This window comes from Zonotrichia albicollis, chromosome 31 (genome assembly GCF_047830755.1).
Source record: "Zonotrichia albicollis isolate bZonAlb1 chromosome 31, bZonAlb1.hap1, whole genome shotgun sequence".
In the NCBI taxonomy this organism is placed as follows: domain Eukaryota; kingdom Metazoa; phylum Chordata; class Aves; order Passeriformes; family Passerellidae; genus Zonotrichia; species Zonotrichia albicollis.
Genome location: NC_133849.1, coordinates 845,912 through 866,145, shown reverse-complemented (window position 1 = coordinate 866,145; position 20,234 = coordinate 845,912). Strand labels below are relative to the sequence as shown.

At 56.1% G+C, this 20,234-nt stretch overlaps 1 protein-coding gene across 1 annotated transcript in view; it reads left to right on the top strand.

Annotated features, from left to right (window-relative positions):
- Positions 1 to 18,270, top strand: part of LOC106630049 (uncharacterized) — a 32,202-nt gene extending 13,932 nt beyond the window's left edge. The window contains 6 exon segments of the mRNA XM_074529796.1: positions 6,946 to 7,978; positions 12,353 to 12,577; positions 15,177 to 15,542; positions 16,015 to 16,251; positions 16,253 to 17,294; positions 17,297 to 18,270. Of these exon segments, the coding sequence (XP_074385897.1) occupies positions 6,946 to 7,978; positions 12,353 to 12,577; positions 15,177 to 15,542; positions 16,015 to 16,251; positions 16,253 to 17,294; positions 17,297 to 17,394 (3,001 nt within the window). The 3' untranslated portion in view covers positions 17,395 to 18,270.
- The last annotated feature ends 1,964 nt before the right edge of the window (positions 18,271 to 20,234 follow it).

Genomic DNA, 20,234 nt, shown 5'->3' with positions numbered 1-20,234 from the left:
AGGCGATGCGAGCCCGGCGCGAGCCCGGCGTTGAGCTCCTCCCCAGCCGCGCTCCGCGGGCGCGGTCCCGGCGGGTGAAGCGGCGGCGCCGCAGCCTCGGGCTGTTTTCTCTCCCGGCCCGGCCCGGCCCGGCTCGCAGCGGCTTCGGGCGGCAGCGGCGCCGCTCCGCTCCCGCCCGCGCGGGGCCCCGGCTCCGGCACAGCCGCTGCTCAGCGCGCCCCGGGCACTCCGAGGCTCGCGCTGCAGCCTCTCCCGACCGAGGAAAGGGAAAATCCTTTGTTTGCCTGGCCCAAAAAAGCTTTTCAGCCGCACAGAAAACCACGGGGCGCAGAGAGAGCCGCGGAAAAGCCGCGCAGCGAGGCTTCGAAACGCCCGCGCAGCGAACAAGGAGCCGCTCCCGCCCCGGCCGCACACGGCCCGTCCCGGCTGCCGGGGGTTAAAGACACAATAACCATTCTTTGGGCACAAAGCAGAGGAGCACGGAATGTGCCGTCACAGCAACTCACTGCGAGACAACTGCATACACAATAATCACAGGTCTCCATCTATCTATAAAAGCACGTACTGAACTCTGGATACAGCAGTTTGGACCCGGACAGGAGCGGAGAGGCTGAACGGACACCAGGGGACATGGGGAATGTACGGACAGAGCAAACCCTCCAAGGCCTTTAACCTGATTCCCAGCTTTTCCGTGTTTCAAGGGCTTTGACTGCTGGATTTGAAAGAACTGGGATCTCACCGTGAAAAGCAGAGCAGTCAGAACCAGACACTGCTGTTGGAGTCCAAGTCTGGACTTGTCACATCTCAGGTTTGAAAATACAGTGAATAAAAAACTCCATTATCCACAACCTTTCCCAGCCCATCCCTCCGGATATATAACAAAAAGTGATTCATCTCATTTTAAAGGGAGAAAACATTGTAAAATGAATGTAAAAATATTCCCTCATAGAAACTTACATTGAGAATATACAGAATAATGAAGTGTATCTAGCAACACGTGCTGTCATTTCTCAGGTGTCTCAGGCTCAGAGTCAGCTCAGAGCCGGGCTCTGTCCCCCAGGTGCCCGAGCCCCGGGCCAGCTCCGAGCAGCCTCTCCCGGCTCTCCAGCCCGGCTCTCCCCGGCCGTGCCCCGGGCAGCCCCTCGGTGTTTCCGTGGTGCCGCTGCCCCGCTCTGCTCCCCGTGCCCTGCCAATGGCCGAGGCTGCGCTCGGTGTCCGCGGGTGTCCCTGGGCGGGGCAGGGCCGAGCCCCGGTGCCCGGCAGAGCCCCGAGGGTCCCCCCTGCGCCCCGGCCTCTCCGGGACACGGAGCCACCGCCCGTAGGGCCCCGGCGCGGCCGGCCGGGCCATTCCCGCTGCCCCGGCAGCCCGGGCTGCGGCCCCGGGGCTCGGCAGGGCGGCGCTGCGGCTGTCGCTGGCACCGCGGCCAGAGCCTGCCCGGCCTCCGGGCCCCGCAGGGGCTGCAAGGCCACAAGGCCGGGGCTGCTCCCGGCCCCTTCCAGGCTGTCCCTCGGCTGCTGGGTGCCGGCTGTGGCCCTTGTGACACCCTCGCTGATGTGGGACATTGTGGGGCAGTCAGGGACGAGAGTTGTAGGAGTGTCTAGGGTAGGATGGTCGGGATGGACAGAGATGAGAGATCTCTGCAGCCAGGGCATGGAACTTGGGGTTTATTGCAAAGGGCCTGGGTGCAGGGCCCTGCTTGGAGCTGCCAGGCACAGCTCGGAGCAGGCCTGAGAGAAGAGAGGGGAAGAGAGGATGAGAGGGTGAGAGAGGCAAGAGAGTAAAAGGGGTAAGAGACCAAGGTTCCCGTTACAATACAAGAAATCTTCTTCTGTGTTGAATATTCTGATTCTCACTAACCAATCTAGTACAAGATACAAATCCTATAGCATTTACATACAGCCTATAAGAATCATTACATTACCGCACTGTGTTACATTTTAAACCCTAAAAACTCCTCTTTGGACCCTTCTGCCAAGCTGGTAGGGTCTGCTCTGACCCTTGGACCTGTCTGCAAGCACAGGGAATTGTTCCAGCAAAAGGGGATTACCTTCAGTCAGCCACACCATTGTTTTCCAGTTGCTCAGTAACTAAGGGATCTCAAAGCTTGCTTTCATTTCAATCTCGCTTCTAGTTTCTATATTCTCAAAATCTTTTGCCAGACAATCATATTTATAAAGGCTTTCCTGTTTCATCTTCCCCAACAATAGTGTTTGAGATTGCTTCAAAATCAGTGGCAAAGCCATGAGCAAAGTCAGATTTCACGTTTAGTAGCAAAGCACAATCAATTCATTGGCAAGATTCACTCTACTGCCCACAAGACAGCTAAGGCACAAGGGAAAACAAGCAACAACAAAAGCAAACAAAATCCAGTCAATCAAAACAGAAATGCACTGAGAACTCTCTAAGACAGTGTGAGTGGATGTGTGTTGTGTTTAGGTGCATGGGACAAAAGACAGTTTGGACAGGGATTAAAAGGAACGAGGCCTAAAAGTTAACAACACTGAGCAGCACTTCAAATTCTACCTTAATTTATAACCTAACTTACACCATAGGGCTAGCAATTCAACAGAGCAATAACACTCACACTTAACCTAACTTACAGCTATAACTTCCACATTCTATTCAGCAACTTAACAGAAAACAACACTTATAACTTACGTTTAACAACTGAGCAAAGGAACAATACTTAGCAGCATTTAAGTAAGTTCAGAACTATAACTGAATCTTGGTTTCAGGCCTAACTTAGATATCCAAGGTACTTACACATCTAAGAAAGCATTATTTCTGCCAGATTTCCTATGGCACATGTGTAGGAGCACACACACAAACAGAAACAGTCAGTGCAAGCAAGGTACCTGTGAAAAATTCCCCTCAGGGGTCACTGATATCCTCCCTTCAGATGCTTTTGCATCTCCTGCTGGGTGAAGGTTGGGGCCTTGAGGAGTGAGGGTATCAGCCAGGACAGGTTTCAGTGATCCTGCAGGCAGAGCAAACCCGAGGGCATGATCCAGCATGATCCCGAGGGTTTGCTGGCTCTGAGAGGCCCCCTCAGAGGGAGACTGAAGGGTCACAGCCCACAGTGGCCCAGGAGAGCTCACAGGGTCTCCTTTTGGACTGCTATTGATAGGGCCACAAGAGAGTGGGCTTCAGTCACAAGGGTGTTTCATCCCAGCCACAGTTTGGCTTGGCACTTCCTCTGAAAGTGTGAGAAAGGAATGTTGTGCCATTCAGGCAAGAGGAACATTTTCCAAGGCTGGCCATAAGGAAAACAGGAGCCTTTTAGCAGTTCCTGGGAGCAGACAGTATTTCTGATAGGTCTGGAAAGAGCAAAACCCAGGTGCTGTTTCCAAGGACAAGAGCTAACAAGCATTTCTCAGATCACACTGCAGCCTGGAAAGGAGGAGGGGGCAATGCACCACCACACTGGGATCTCAGGGGTGCCCATGGCCTGGGTGATGCTGGCCTGATGTCACCCACTCACCAAAGCCACTCTGTCCCTGCCCCCGCAGCTGCACAGGGCAGAGGGAATTTAACCAAGAGTTCCTGGGTTGGGATAAGACGGGGAGAGATCCCTCATCAAACCCCAAAATGAGCATCACAGACCCAGCCTGGGCACAGGGAGAGAATTTATTACCAACCAAATCACAGCAGCACAAGGAGAAGGGAAAGATATTTCTCCAACACCTTCCCTCCACACAACAGGATCATGAGGACTGTGAATAACCAGAGCTCTGCCCAACGGGGGTCACTGGGGATCATCCAGTGTGGATCCTCCCATGGGAGATGGAGCTGGAGCAGCGCACGAAGCTCTTCCCATACTCGGGGCACTCGCAGGGCTTCCCTCAGTGGTGCCTCCGTTGATGTCAGGTCAAGTGAGAGCTCCTGGAAAAGCTCTTCCCACACGCAGGGCCTCTCCCTGGTGTGGATGTTCTGGTGCCTCATGAGGTGGAAGTTGCGGTTAAAGCCCTTCCCACATTCCAAGCACCTGTAGGGCCGTTCTCTGGTGTGGGTTGTTTGGTGGTGGATGTGGTCTGGAGCTCTGTCTGAAGCTGTTCCCACATTCCAAGCATTATAAATAGGGGCAGGAGAGCAGCTCCTTTAAAAGGCCTTTATTAAAGACAGTTCTGGGTGGGGAACCCAAAGGGTCGCACACAGCACCACTGTTCCCACTGGACGACGCTGAGGAGGAGCAGGAGGAGTGCAGCTTTGTCTCTGGGCAGAGCTGGGGCTTCTATCCTCAGGAGAGTCCTTAGGAGGACAATATTGGCTCCTAGCCCAGGGTTATCCTCCAAGCTGGGTACTATGAAAGTTATTGTGGCAGGACGGGATCCGTCTCTGGTCAAGGGTGGGTGACTTAGTGTGGTTCTGGTGGGTTACAGTCAAAGTTTATGTGTTGGTTTGTTTTGAGAGGGTTCACATAGTTCCCACAGCCTCTCATTTGAATTCTGTCCGTGTGCAACGCCTCCTGGAAGCAGGGGAGCAGGGAAGTGGTTCCCGACGGGAATGGATACAAATCCAGGGTGAGACGGAAAGGGGAACAAATACAGAGTATGAAGGAGAGAGATACAAGTACAGGGTAAAATAGTAACATCTAACAGCGGCAACTAAAGGCAAGTCTTAGAATACTAACATTCAGTGTTTAACAACAGACTAACGTGGGGTACAAATACAGACTATGATGAGGAGAGATACAAATACAGGGCAAAATAGTAACGTTTAGCAACGGCAACTGAAGGCAAGTCCTAGAACTCTAACATTCAATGGTTAACAACAGACCAACACTTCAATTTCATTAACATTAACTACCAATTACTACTCTGAAAAAGCTCTCATCTCCAGGATTTCATTAGTCACACAAGCAGGTGTGTGGCTTCTCCCTGCCATGAGGCTTCTCCCTTCCATGAGGCTTCTCCACCAGCTCTGAGCTCTGGCTGCATCTCCGGCCGCCTTCCTGACTCAGGGGGGCTCTTTCCTCCTCACAGCACCCGGGGCTGGGTTTGCAGCCCCTCCTTGTGCGGTATCTCCAGGGCTTTTCCTCCTCCTCCATCCGGCCACAGGTTGGGAATGACAAACCCTGGTTTGAGAGGAAAAACAAGGGGTTAGCACCTTGGGATGGGGAGTCCTCCTCCGCCGTCTCCTCCCGCTTCCCCTCCTTCCTAATCCCGCCTCCTTCTCTTCTCTCTGGTCCTTCTCCTGCTCCTTCCTCGGCACTCCTTCTCCTCCTCCTCCATCCCTTCCCCTTCTCCCCCCCCGAGCCCGACGCGTACCCTTGGCCCCTCCTTATCCCAACGCCGTTGCTTCCCGCGGGAGGAGCCGGGGCAGGTCGGGCTGGGGCAGCACTGGGCTCTGGGGCCGGCCTGGCAACTGGGGAATCATCAGCGCCCAGCGCTGTTTTAATAAAAAATGCTCACCGCCTTCTCTGACTGGCTGCTTTCCGCAGATTTCTTTTTCGGTAGAATTTTTCTGCGGCGTTTGGGGGTCCTTGGGGCCTGTGGGGCGACTTAGGAGGGTCCTGGCGCCTTTTGGGGTTCGCTGGGTGCCCCGCTGGGGTTCATATCAAGGCCCCCCCGAGCGGGGACGCACGGGGGGACACACGGGGATCCCCATTCCCGATCCATCTCGGGGTCGGTTCTGCCACCCCCAATCTCGAGCCCCCCGCGGGGTCCCCCCAAGTCCCTCCCCAGTGCCCCCATAAACTGGACCGGGTTTAACTGGGAAGCTTTATTGGGAGCACTGGGAGCAGGCACTGGGCGGGGGCAGAGCGCCAGTGGGGCTGGGGGGGACACGGGACCCCCCCAAAATCAGCGGAGCGGGGACGGAGCGGGGGTCCCGGCCGGGCCCGAGCCCACGGGGAGGGGCTGCGGCCGCCGCCGGCTCAGGAGCTCTGTGGGCAGAGAAAAGGGGGTGACACCGGGCTGGGGGCCCCGGCGGGAGTGCACACACTCCGGGAGATGAGGGGACACGACCCGCGGGACTCGCCCTGACCTTCTTGGGCAGGGAGAAGCCGACATGAGGACAAAGCGCGGGCGCTGGGCCCGGGGGGAGCACGAGAAGAGATGGAGGAGAAGGAGGTGGGAAGACAAAGGAGTTTGAGTAGGGCTGGGATTAGAGGAAGAGGAGAAGGAGGCGGGATTAGCAACGGGAGGACGAGTGGGAGGAAAGACGGAGGAGGAGCGGGGGGAAGAGGGGGGAGAGAGGAAGAGGAAGAGCAGGAAGAGGGGGAGGAAGCCGAGGAGAAAGAAGAACGTTCGCGGCGTGGTCCCCGCTGAGTGTGCGGCCCTGCAGCCCCGGCAGCGCCTCCTCTCCCTCCCCCTCTTCATCTCGCGGGTGAGCTGGGAGGGGGAGTTCGCCCCAGATATATCGGGGAGTTCCTGGCGGGTGTTCTGGGGGGCGGATATTTAGAGGAGGACTCCAAAAGTAAACCGCAAATGCCCCGTGGTGGATAATGAGGGTCCACGACCGGCTGGGGGATTTTGGGAGGAAGGGGCGCGGGTGGTCGCTGCCGGCAGAGCGCGGGCAGGGGCTGTGGGATCGCCGGATCATCCCTAAACGAGATCCTGGAGAGGGGGGACAGCAGGAGCCACGGGACCCCCATCAGCCCAGGAAAGGGCACCCACGAAACTTCAAAGCGTGAAGATTACAGAGGGAGAAATCCTGGAAGGGGTTTTTGGGCTGAATCTTGGTAGTTTGAAGACTTATATGAACACAAAACACCCAGTGACTTCCTGAGATGTTCTTGGGCAGTAGAAACCCCCATCCCAAGGCACTCACCCTTGTTTTTCCTCTCAAACCAGGATTTTTTTATTCCCAAGCTGTGGCCAGATGGAGGAGGAGGAAAAGCCCTGGAGATCCCGCACAAGGAGGGGCTGCAAACCCAGTCCCGGGTGCTGTGAGGAGGAAAGAGCCCCCCTGGGCCAGGAAGGCGGCCGGAGATGCAGCCAGAGCTCAGAGATGGTGGAGAAGCCTCATGATGGGGAGAAGCCACACAAGTGCTTGGAATGTGGGAAGAGCTACAGCTACAACTCCTGCCTGAAGAAACACCAGGTGATCCATACGGGGGGATGGCCCTACAAGTGTGGGGAATGTGGGAAGAGCTTCAGGGGTAGCTCCAGCCTGAGGCAGCACCAGGTGATCCACAGTGGGGAAAAGCCCTATGAGTGCTTGGAGTGTGGGCAGAGCTTCAGCTGGAGCTCCAGTCTGACCAAGCACCAGAGGATCCATAGTGGGGAAAGGCCCCATGAGTGCTTGGAGTGTGGGAAAAGATTCAGTGGGAGGTTTGCCCTGAGTCACCACCAGAGAACTCACACTGGGGAACGACTTTATGAGTGTTTGGAATGTAAGAAGAGCTTCAGCTACAAGTCCAGCCTGCGCAGCCACCAGAAGATCCATACTGGGGAACGGCCCTATAAATGCTTGGAATGCGAGAAGAGCTTCAGCGATAGCTTTTGTCTGATTCGCCACCGGATAATTCACACAGGGGAACGGCCCTACACATGTAGAAAATGTCGGAAGAGCTTCAGTGACTACTCCAACCTCCTCAACCACCAGCGCCTGCACTCTGAGGAACGGCCCTACCAGTGTGAGGACTGTGGGAAGAGGTTCAAGCTCCTGTCCTACCTCAGCCGCCACCAGAGCATCCACACCGGGGAGAGGCCCTACGAGTGTCCTGGGTGTGGGAAGAGGTTTCGGCTCCGTGCCCATCTCCTCCATCATCAGCCAATACACACCGAGGGGAAGCCCTTCTGCTGCCCGGACTGCGGGAAGGGCTTCAAACGCAACTCCTCCCTCAACACCCACCAGCGCATCCACACCGGGGAGAGGCCCTACGAGTGTGGGGAGTGTGGGAAGAGCTTCACCAAGAGCTCTTACTTGACAGAACACCAACGGAGGCATCACTGAGGGAAGCCCTTCGAGTGCCCCAAGTGTGGGAAGAGCTTCGAGGGCTGCTCCAGCTCCATCCCCCATGGGAGGATCCACGTTGGATGATCTCCGGTGACCCCTGTTGGGCAGAGCCCTGGTGATCCATGGTCCTGGCTGGAGATGCTCCACATTTTCCTGTCTCCTCATGGGCACCTGGAGGAATGCAGAGGCAGAAACATCCGTTTGGATGGTCCTGGCAGGACTGACCCTGGGGCACAGTGACCCACGCTGCAGCACTTGGAGGGGGCTGTGCCCCGTGGGAGGGACTCAGCTTGGAGAAGTTCCTCGGGAACTTTCCTATGGGAGGGACTCCAGTACTGAACTGGGAAATGATTTCTGTCCCTGAGCAGAGGGAGAAGCCCCGGGCATGAACTGAGCACGCCCCCATTCCCTGTCTCCCTGGACTGTCAGAGTAGGAGGAGGTAGAGCTGGAAGGAGGGAGGGATGGGGGAAGATGTTTTGGAGGGTTTTTTTTCTACTTCTACTAGTCTACTACTTCTACTAGTCCCCAGTTTGTTAGCAATAAATTCAATTAATATCTCCAGTTTTGAGCCTGTTTTGCCCATGATGGTGTTTCATGAGGGATCTCTCCCGGTCCTTATCTCAACTCCTGAACCCCAGGTTAAATTTTGTCTCCTCTGTCTGGCTGTGGAGGGCAGTGAGAGAGCGGCTTTGGGGGGTGCCCAGCATCCGGCCAGCGTCAGTGCACTCCAGTGGGACACGTCCTCCTGTGGCCCTGTGCTACGGTGACGCTGTTGCCGTTCCTTTTGCCTTCCTTATGATTTTATCTTTTGCATTGAATGCTTGTGAAGTGCCCCTGGTGTCCCTCGCGTTCCCCTGGCGCCGGCAGCCCCGTCCCTTCCCCTGCTCCCCCTGCCACATTCCATCCCAGCTGGAGGAGCCTCGGAGCTGCCGTGGGGCTGCCCCGGGGGCTGCAGCCCGAGCCGGGGCCCCTTCCCAGAGCTCCCAGTCAGCCCTTGAGCCTGGAGCTGAGGGCTGCAGCTGGGACGGCAGAGAGGCGCTGCTGGGAGGTCCCACATCAGTTCAGTTTGGCTGGTTCTTTCCAGACTCAGGAAAAACAATATTGGAAGTGTTCTGCTAAACCCTGTCCCATCCTCTGCTCAGCTGAAGGGGTCTGGGGTGGTTTTCCCTTTTGGGGGAAATCAAAGCAATGAGGGGCTGAGCCCTGGGGCAGCCCCGAGGGAGAAGGTGTGGGACTGCCCAGGACTGTTCCTCCCCTCCATTCTCACCAGGCCACGCTCAAAGATGAGGAGTGATGGGAGAATCAGCTGGGTGAGGTGCAGATTGGGTACACGGGATAAATTGCCCCAGGCCTTGCAGTGTGCTGCTCTCCCAGGAAATGCTGAGATTTACACACCCCAGAATGGCCCAGGCAGGAGGCCGAGGAACTGCTGCTGCCCTGGACCACGGGGAGCTTGGGGTCACCTGGAGCTGGAGGCGCTGGGAGCTGTGGCTGAAGCCGGGATGGAGCAGGGACCCACCTGCAGCCCCACAAGAGCCCAGCCTGGAGCAGGGGATGACTGAGAGAGACCCCAAGCCTCTCCAGATCTTCTCTCTTTTCAGCCTCTCTCAGATCTTCCCCTGAGCCCCTGGGAAGCCCCTGCAGAGCCATGGAAGGGGCTCCTGGCGGCACCTGTGAGCCCGGGGGGATCCCGCTGGAGCAGCCCGTTCCCGAGGGATGTGTCCCGTGGGAGGGACCCCAGGCTGGAGCAGGACGAGGATTCCTGTCCCTGAGGGGAGGCTGTGACAGTACCAGGCTGTGACCCCATCCCCTGCGCCTCTGGCTGGGGAGAAGGGAGGGAATCTGGGAGAAAGCAAAGCCTGGGAAGCAGGCAGAGGTGAGAGGAAGGTGTTTTTGGTAGGATTAGTTTTACTTTTCCTTCTGCTGTGATTTGCTTGGCAGTTGTCCTGGTTTAAAAGAGAAGTGTCTGCCAAGGAAGGCAGCAACCTTCCTGGAACGGAAAAGATGGCCCCCTCCCTCCACAATATTATACCTTTGAAATTGTGGGGCTTTCAGGCACAGGTATGGGAAAAGAAATAATTCCCAGCCCTTTCTCCCCATCGAGCCCAGATTTCCGCTTTGGTGAAATTACAATCGTGACGGGACGGGGGCACCTCTCCTTTGGGGACCCCGGGACAGCGACCTGTCCCCGCACCGACCCACCCCAGGGGGCAGCGGAGTCAGGCGGGTCCCATGGGCAGCGCGGGACCTAGGCAGGACCTCAGTACCACTCCCAGCAGTTGCAGGGACGGCGACAGTGAGGGGACAGCGAGGGCAGCGAGGGGACAGCGAGGTGACAGTGAAGCCCCGTCCCGGGAAAGGGGCGCCCGCTCTCCGCACCACGCGTGGCCGCTCGCTCTCTCTGCCATCCCCAAAAGTGCTGGGGATCAGCTCCCACCCTCTGGAGTGCACCACAGTCAATACATCTCGAGGTATTTCTGCCATTCCTGAGAAACATTTCGCCCCAGACAGAGAAATCAGTCCCCAGCCAAGACTTCCAAACTCTCCATTCTCCGGCTGAGCCATTCCCATGGCATGGGAGAGTGCGTGGCCTTTTCTTTTGTTTGTCCCTGTTTGTCTCCCCTCTCTGCACCTCACTGTTTGATCTTTCAAGGAGAAGATGGGATAAGAAATTGCCTGACTGGAAAAACCCAAACATGCAAACAACAACAACACCACCACCTTATCCCCAAATTCAATTAATTTCCCCAAGTCAGTTGTGCTGTGCCCATGAGTGACCTCTCCCTGTCCTTACCCTGACCCTGGAGCCTCTCCTTGTGTTCTGTTCCCTGCCCAGCCTCAGGACGGCAGTGACAGAGCGATTTTGGTGGCACCGGGCACCCGGCCACACCCAGTCAATCCCAATAATCTCTACAATAATTTGTTCCAACATTAACCAGCCCCAAGGCAGGTCCAGCTGCGCAGGCAGGCAGCTGGGAAAAATGGGACACAGTGAGAAGCGTGGTGCCAGTGGGAGAAATCTCTTCCCTCTGAACTGTCAGGGGGAGGAGGAGGGAGAATCTGGTGCAAAGTAAAGAGGAGAGGAGAAAGCACAGGGCTGGAGCTGTGGAAGGCCATGGGGCAGCCAGGGATTTTCCTTTTTAGCTCTGTGGAGTGAAAGGGGGTGGTGTAAAATCCGCCAAGAAAAAAAGAGGAGAAAGAGCAGGTGGTGGAAACCGCTGACGATTTGGATTGCATTTACCTGCCTGAAGTGCAAACGCCAACAGCCTCCGAGCGTGACAGATGCCCGCCGGCGATGCGTGTGTTAAAGCCCTCATAAACATCTTCCCGGGGGCCGCTTCGCTTTTTGGGGCCATTTGTGGCAATTACGTAGGGTTTTTTAACTTTGTTCTGTTTTTTCGAGATAGGAGGGACCCCGCTGCAGGGGCAGGTGCCTCTGGGCTGTTTTGAGGTAGGGGGAGCGGCAGTGCGGGAAAAGGGGGGAATGGGGTTTATAGAGGGGCACGGGCCGGATCGGGGCCGCCTCCCCGTGGGGCCGAAGCCGCCCCACACCGTGATCGAAACTTTGGGGCAGATTCCATGGAAAGACTCAGCAGGAGCGGTGTAGGAATGGTTATAAAAGGCACGAGCCTCGCCGAACTTTGCAGCCCGGGAAATCCCGTTTGGGGGAGTTTTGCTCTCTGTTCATGACGTGGTTTGAACGCAGCAGAGAGCAGAGCCAGGAAACATCACTGCCCATTTGTGCAGCGACGGCAGCTCCGGCCTCCCCATCCAACACCGCTGGCTCCCGCATCCCGCCTGGCTCCCGCATCCCGCCTGGCTCCCGCATCCCGCCTGGGCGTTTCTCCTGGCCCCCAGGTCAGAGTTTGGTGGCTTCTCTCTAGCCCATCCACTGCAATTCCAAGCTGCAGTCCTGAGGGATGGTTCTACTGCTCCTGATCATCCCACAATCGCCAGGTCTCTCCCTGAGGTCCGTCTGGGACCTGCGGCTCCAGGAGGGAGCCCGGGTCATGCTCGGGATCTGTCGAACAGTCCCGGCCCCCCGCGCTGCCCCCGGTGCTCACCGGGCCGATCCATGCAGGAGCCGTTCGGCCACGTCCAGCCCGTCCGGGCCAGGGGGTTCCCAGAGTCTGATCCAGAGGCAGGGCCCGGATTTCTCCAGGGCTACATTTGGGAGCTCCTGGGACAGGCAATGGAGAAGCGGTGACCTTGTCGGCCATGGATGACAGAGCCCGTTTGGGGGGGACCATCCATGGCCCATCAGTGTCACCACTTCTTCCTCTCCCCCAGGAACTCCTGAATGAAGCCCTGCAGAAACCCTGCGCTGCCTCTGGATCGGGCTCAGTGCCCGCGGCCGTGGCTGAACGGATCCCGCCCGGACCGGCCCCGGCGGGCACCGGGAGCCAAGGGGGGCACCCCTGACCCCCAGCTCCCTCCTGCACCTCCAGGTGTCAGGTGGATCCCAGGGAGCGACCTGGCGATTGTGGGGCCAGCGGTGGCAACAGAGCCATTCCTCAGGACTGCCGCTCGGCTTCGCGGCGGATCTGTCAGAGAGAAGCCGCCAAACTCTGACCTGGGGGCCGGGAGAGATGCTCAGGTGGGGGATGCGGGAGCCAGCGGGGGCGGATTGGAAGCCGCTGTCGCTGCACAACAACCACCTGCACAAATGGGCGGTGACGTTTCCTGGCTCTGGTCTCTGCTCAAACCATGAACAGAGAGCAAAACTCCCCCAAACGGGATTTCCTGGGCTGCAAAGCTCGGCGAGGCTCGTGCCTTTATAAACATTTCTGGTTTTGTACAAACCAGTCCTTCCGAGTCCTTTCACTGGAATCAGCCCCAAGGCGTCAATCACAGGACCCCCGGCCCCCACCTCAGAGCGGGGCTGTAAGAGGAAATCGCCATCAAAGGGCCTCGCCCGCCGCTGCTCCACGAAGATCGGACACCGCAGGCGGCCCCAGCCCCTTCTTCTTCTTCTTCCTCTTCTTCCTCTTCTTTCTCCGGACGGATCGAGCCTTCCTTGAGCCGTCCCTGCCCCGCACGAACCCCAGGGCCGAGCCCAGCAGGGTCCGCAGGGGTCGGGGGGACCCCGCTGGGCCGAGCAGGGACCGGCCCCGTGCGGACCTGAGCTGGCATCTTGAAACGAGGGAATCCAACGTGGATGCTGAGACTTCGTAATCTCAAGCTGTTACTTGATACTCGACACTTTAGTTTTGGCAATACAAGGCCTTTCAGCAGCCAAGTCTCTCCCAGCCATTGGTTTCTGGCTCAGAACCAGCTTGAAACGGGGACAAAAACCCAAAGTCCCAGCAGAAAAAGCTCTGCCGTTGCTTTTTATTTTTCAGAGTTTTGTTTTATTATTTTATTTTATTTTATTTTATTTTATTTTATTTTATTTTATTTTATTTTATCTTATCTTATCTTATCTTATCTTATCTTATCTTATCTTATCTTATCTATCTTATTTTATTTTATTTTATTTTATTTTATTTTATTTTATTTTATTTTATTTTATTTCAGATATGTTTAACTTTTTTTTTCTTTTTCTACAATCCCATGTTTATTCTCTATTTACCCCCTCACCCGTGGCCCTCCTCCACCAGGGCCTGGCTCGAAGGGAAACCACAAAACCCTCCGGAAATAAAGCCGGTCTGGGGGAAAACCCTGCAGGGGGGATTGGATCCCACGGAGAGCGCTGGCTGAGAGCTGGAGATTCCAAATGCTCCAAGGGGCCAGAGGGAGCTGCGCTGGGGCCTCGGGGCCTCCCTGGGGGCACCTCCGAGACTGCCGAGCAGAGCGACCCCTCCCACCCCCCAAAATCTGCAGGTTTGGGTCAGCTGAGGAAAAGAGCTGGAAAAGGGACTGGAAAGGGGGTGGAGCTTGAGGGGATCCCTGAGCCTTTCTGCAGGAAAGCCACAGGAAAATCCCCCAGAAACCAAGAAAATAATGATGAATTTTTAAACTCTTTCCACTCCTGTTTCCAGAAGGTCCCAGCCAGGTCCTGCCAGGGGGAGCCGGGGGTGAGGAGGGGGTGCAGAGCCTAATTAGGCAGAAAAGTTTAATTGGAGTGAGGACACTTTTATTATGGGAAGAAAATGTAAATGGAGGGGATTTGAATAGGAGGGGATGATTTGAACTGGGGAGAGAAAATGAAGTCGGGGAGGAGCCACCAGCCCTCAGCTGTCCCAGCGGCTCCCCCTGCTCTGACCCCCAGGCTGGGGCCGTGGAGCTGCCACTGCTCCCCAGGAATGTCACGGGATAGAAACTCCATTCAAGCTTTTATGTTCCCAGTCACTCCCAATAAGATCCCAGTTGCCCCCAACACGGTCCCAGTTTCTCCCAGTCAGGCCCTGTATGGTTCCTTCCAATCTCAGTCCCTCCCAGTAGGAGTCCAGTATGGCCCCAGTCACTTCCAGTATGAGCCCAGTCGCTCCTAGAATGTCATTTGCTCACATGATGGCCCCAGTTGCTCCTAGCATGACCCCAGTGTGAGTCCAGTCACCCCAGTATGATCCCAGTCACACCCAGATACTCCCAGTGTTATTTCAGTCACTGACAGTATGACACTGTCAATCCTGCTATTACTCCAGCATGGGACGGTTGCTCCCAGTGTGATCCCAATTGCCTCCTGCATTTTTCCAATTGTGCTTTTTCACCACTACTATGGTTCCAGTCACTCCCAGTACTATGCCAGTCACTCCAAGTATGACCCTGTCAGTCCCAGTATGATCCCAGTATGACTCCAGCATGGGCCAGCTGCTTCCAATGGGATCCCAGCTGCCTCCTGCATTATTCCAATTGTGCTTTTTTCACCACTGCTATGGTTCCAGTCAGTTCCAGTACGATCCAAATCACACCCAGTATATCCCAAAAGCACCCAGTTGCCCTCAGCATTTCCCAGTAGCCCTCAATGTGGTCCCAGTATACCCCAGTATGATCCTGGGTGCCCAAATCTGGTCCCGCTGGTATATCCTGCTGTCCCAGTGTGTCCCAGTCCATCCCAGCCTGTCACATTCCATCCCAGACCCTTCGGGGCAGCCGCTGCCGTTTTGGGATCCTGCCCACGAGCAGCCACTGAAAGCACCCCCAAGATGCTGACGGGGATGGGGGGCTCCATGTTGGGCTTTGTCTTCCTGGTGCTGGGGCTAGGCTTCCACGTGCCTAAGAAGGGAGGGGGGGTCCTGGGGGGTCATGTCCCCCCATCCCCCGGAGCGTGTGTGTGCTCCCCCCGGGCCCCCAGCCCGGTGTCACCCCCTTTTCTCTGCCCACAGAGCTCCTGAGCCGGCGGTGGCTGCAGCCCCTCCCCGTGGGCTTGGGCCCGGCCGGGGCCCCCCACTCCGTCCCCACACGGATTTTGGGGGGGTCCCGTGTGCCCCCAGCCCTGCTGAGGCGGCACTAAGAATGAGGAGCAGCGGGACGAGCAGTGGAGAAAGAGACGGGGGAGCAGAGGAAGGAAGAAGAGAGAGAGAGGAAGAGGAGGAGCAGAAAACGGAAGAGGAAGAGGAAGAGGAAGAGGAAGAGGAAGAGGAAGAGGAAGAGGAAGAGGAAGAGGAAGAGGAAGAGGAAGGATTCTCGGTCTCAGCGCCCGCTACGTCCACAGCAGCCTCGGCCCCTGGAGCATCTCCCCCCCGTATGCTGCAGGTGAGCTGGGAGGGGAAGTTCGCCCCAGATATATCGGGGGTTCCTGGCGGGTGTTCTGGGGGTCACGGCTATTTGGACCTTGGAGGAGCCCCAGGCTAAACCGCAAATGCCCCGTGGTGGATAATGAGGGTCCACGACCGGCTGGGGATTTTTGGGAGGAAGGGGTGCGGGTGGTCGCTGCCGGCAGAGCACGGGCGGGGGGCTGTGGGATCGCCGGATCATCCCTAAACGAGATCCTGGAGAGGGGGGACAGCAGGAGCCACGGGACCCCCATCAGCCCAGGAAAGGGCACCCACGAAACATCAAAGCGTTAAGATCACAGAGGGGGAACTCCTGGGAGGGGTTTTGGGCTGAATCTTGGTAGTTTGAAGACTTGTATGAACACAAAACACCCAGTGACTTCCTGAGATGTTCTTGGGCAGTAGAAACCCCCATCCCAAGGCACTCACCCTTGTTTTTCCTCTCAAACCAGGATTTTTCATTCCCAAGCTGTGGCTGGATGGAGGAGGAGAAAAAGCTCTGGAGATCCCGCACGAGGAGGGGCTGCAAACCCAGCCCTGGGTGCTGTGAGGAGGAAAGAGCCCCCCTGGGCCAGGAAGGCGGCCGGAGATCCAGCCAGAGCTCAGAGCTGGTGGAGAAGCCTCATGATGGGGAGAAGCCACACAAGTGCTGGGAATGTGGGAAGGGTTTCAGCCAGAGCTCCAACCTGATCGGGGCACCAGGTGATCCACACTGAGGAACGGCCCTACACCTGCTTGGATTGTGGGAAGAGCTTCAAACAGAGCTCCCATCTGACTTGGCACCAGGTGATCCACACTGGGGAAAAGCCCTATGAGTGCATGGAATGTGGGAAGAGCTTCAGGTGGAGCTCTGACCTCAACAAGCACCACAAGGTCCACACTGGGGAAAGGCCCTATGAGTGTAGGGAATGTGGGAAAAGCTTCAGCCTGAGCTCCAGACTCATCCGGCACCAAACAACTCACACTGGGGAAAAGCCCTATGAGTTCTCAGAATGTGGGAAGCATTTTAATTGCAACTTCCACCTCATCAGGCACCTGCGCTGCCACACCAGGGAACGGCCCTACAAGTGCTTGGAGTATGGGAAGAGCTTTAGACGGAGCTCCAGCCCAAACATCCACTGGCGCATCCACACCGGACAGAAGCCCTGTGAGTGTCCTGAGTGTGGGAAGAGGTTTTGGAACACCAAGAAACTCCTCCAACATCAGCCAACACACACAGGGAAGAGGCCATTCCACTGCCCCGACTGCGAGAAGCGCTTCAGCCGCAACTCCCACCTGGTCAGCCATCGGTGCATCCACACCGGGGAGAAGCCCTACAAGTGTGGGGAGTGTGGGAAGAGCTTCAGCACGAGCTCCGACCTGATCCAGCACCAGAACATCCACACTGAGAAACGGCCCAGTAAATGTGAGGAATGTGGGAAGAGCTTCATGCAGAGCTCCCACCTTATCAGCCACCAAAAGATCCACACCGGCAAACGTGAATGGCCATATGAGTGCTTGAAATGTGGAAAGGGCTTGAGCCGGAGCTCCAACCTCATTAAGCACCAGAGGATCCACACTGGGGAGCGACCCTATGAATGTGGGGAATGTGGGAACAGCTTCAGGCACAGATCCAACCTCATCCACCACCAAACAACCCACACCGAGGAACAGCCCTACAGGTGCTTGGAATGTGGGAAGGGCTTTAACTGCAACTTCCACCTCATGAGGCACCAGCACATGCACACCAGGGAGAGGCCCTGAGTGTGGGAAGAGCTTTGTGCACTGCTCCAGCTCCATCCCCCTGGGAGGATCCACACTGGATGATCCCCAGTGACCCCTGTTCCGGGTGATCCCCGTTGCGTGGAGGGAAGGTGTTGGAGAAATTTCTTTCCCTTCTCCTTGTACTGTTGTGATTTGGTTGGTAATAAATTCCCTCCGTGTGCCCAGGCTGGGTCTGTGATGCTCATTTTTGTGTTTGATGAGGGATCTCTCCCCGTCTTATCCCAACCCAGGAACTCTTGGTTAAATTCCCTCTGCCCTGTGCAGCTGCGGGGGCAGGGACAGAGTGGCTTTGGTGGGTGGGTGACATCAGGCCAGCATCACCCAGGCCATGGGCACCCCTGAGATCCCAGTGTGGTGGTGCATTGCCCCCTCCTCCTTTCCAGGCTGCAGTGTGATCTGAGAAATGCTTGTTAGCTCTTGTCCTTGGAAACAGCACCTGGGTTTTGCTCTTTCCAGACTTATCAGAAATACTGTCTGCTCCCAGGAACTGCTAAAAGGCTCCTGTTTTCCTTATGGCCAGCCTTGGAAAATATTCCTCATGCCTGAATGGCACAGCATTCCTTTCTCACAGTTTTAGAGAAAGTGCCAAGCCAAACTGTGGCTGGGATGAAACACCCTTGTGACTGAAGCCCACTCTCTTGTGGCCCTATCAATAGCAGTCCAAAAGGAGACCCTGTGAGCTCTCCTGGGCCACTGTGGGCTGTGACCCTCAGTCTCCCTCTGAGGGGGCCTCTCAGAGCCAGCAAACCCTCGGGATCATGCTGGATCATGCCCTCAGGTTTGCTCTGCCTGCAGGATCACTGAAACGTGTCCTGGCTGATACACTCACTCCTCAAGGCCCCAACCTTCACCCAGCAGGAGATGCAAAAGCATCTGAAGGGAGGATTTCAGTGACCTCTGAGGGGAATTTTTCACAGGCACCTTGCTTGCACTGACTGTTTCTGTTTGTGTGTGTGCTCCTGCACATGTGCCATAGGAAATCTGGCAGAAATAATGCTTTCTTAGATGTGTAAGTACCTTGGATATCTAAGTTAGGCCTGAAACCAAGATTCAGTTATAGTTCTGAACTTACTTAAATGCTGCTAAGTATTGTTTCTTTGCTCAGTTGTTAAACGTAAGTTATAAGTGTTGTTTTCTGTTAAGTTGCTGAATAGAATGTGGAAGTTATAGCTGTAAGTTAGGTTAAGTGCTGAGTGTTATTGCTCTGTTGAATTGCTAGCCCTATGGTGTAAGTTAGGTTATAAATTAAGGTAGAATTTGAAGTGCTGCTCAGTGTTGTTAACTTTTAGGCCTCGTTCCTTTTAATCCCTGTCCAAACTGTCTTTTGTCCCATGCACCTAAACACAACACACATCCACTCACACTGTCTTAGAGAGTTCTCAGTGCATTTCTGTTTTGATTGACTGGATTTTGTTTGGTTTTGTTGTTGCTTGTTTTCCCTTGTGCCTTAGCTGTCCTGTAGGCAGTAGAGTGAATCTTGCCAATGAATTGATTGTGCTTTGCTACTAAACATGAAATCTGACTTTTACTCATGGCTTTGCCACTGATTTTGAAGCAATCTCAAACACTATTGTTGGGGAAGATGAAACAGGAAAGCCTTTATAAATATGATTGTCTGGCAAAAGATTTTGAGAATATAGAAACTAGAAGCGAGATTGAAATGAAAGCAAGCTTTGAGATCCCTTAGTTACTGAGCAACTGGAAAACAATGGTGTGGCTGACTGAAGGAAATCCCCTTTTGCTGGAACAATTCCCTGTGCTTGCAGACAGCTCCAAGGGTCAGAGCAGACCCTACCAGCTTGGCAGAAGGGTCCAAAGAGGAGTTTTTAGGGTTTAAAATGTAACACAGTGCGGTAATGTAATGATTCTTATAGGCTGTATGTAAATGCTATAGGATTTGTATCTTGTACTAGATTGGTTAGTGAGAATTAGAATATTCAACACAGAAGAAGATTTCTTGTATTGTAACAGGAACCTTGGTCTCTTACCCCTTTTACTCTCTTGCCTCTCTCACTCTCTCACCCTCTCATCCTCTCTACCCCTCTCTTCTCTCGGGCCTGCTCCGAGCTGTGCCTGGCAGCTCCAAGCAGGGCCCTGCACCCAGGCCCTTTCAGTAAATCCCAAGTTCCACGACCTGCCTGCAGAGATCTCTCGTCTCCGTCTGTCCCGACCATCCTACCCTAGACACTCCTACAACTCTCGTCCCTGACTGCCCCACAATGTCCCACATCAGCGAGGGTGTCACAAGGGCCACAGCCGGCACCCAGCAGCCGAGGGACAGCCTGGAAGGGGCCGGGAGCAGCCCCGGCCTTGGGGCCTTGCAGTCCCTGCGGTGCCCGGAGGCCGGGCAGGCTCTGGCTGCGGTGCCAGCGACAGCCGCAGCGCCGCCCTGCCGAGCCCCGGGGCCGCAGCCCGGGCTGCCGGGGCAGCGGGAATGGCCCGGCCGGCCGCTCCGGGGCCCTGCGGGCGGTGGCTCCGTGTCCCGGGGAGGCCGGGGCGCAGGGGGGACCCTCGGGGCTCTGCCGGGCACCGGGGCTCGGCCCTGCCCCGCCCAGGGACACCCGCGGGCACCGAGCGCAGCCTCGGCCATTGGCAGGGCACGGGGAGCAGAGCGGGGCAGCGGCACCACGGAAACACCGAGGGGCTGCCCGGGGCACGGCCGGGGAGAGCCGGGCTGGAGAGCCGGGAGAGGCTGCTCGGAGCTGGCCCGGGGCTCGGGCACCTGGGGGACAGAGCCCGGCTCTGAGCTGACTCTGAGCCTGAGACACCTGAGAAATGACAGCACGTGTTGCTAGATACACTTCATTATTCTGTATATTCTCAATGTAAGTTTCTATGAGGGAATATTTTTACATTCATTTTACAATGTTTTCTCCCTTTAAAATGAGATGAATCACTTTTTGTTGTA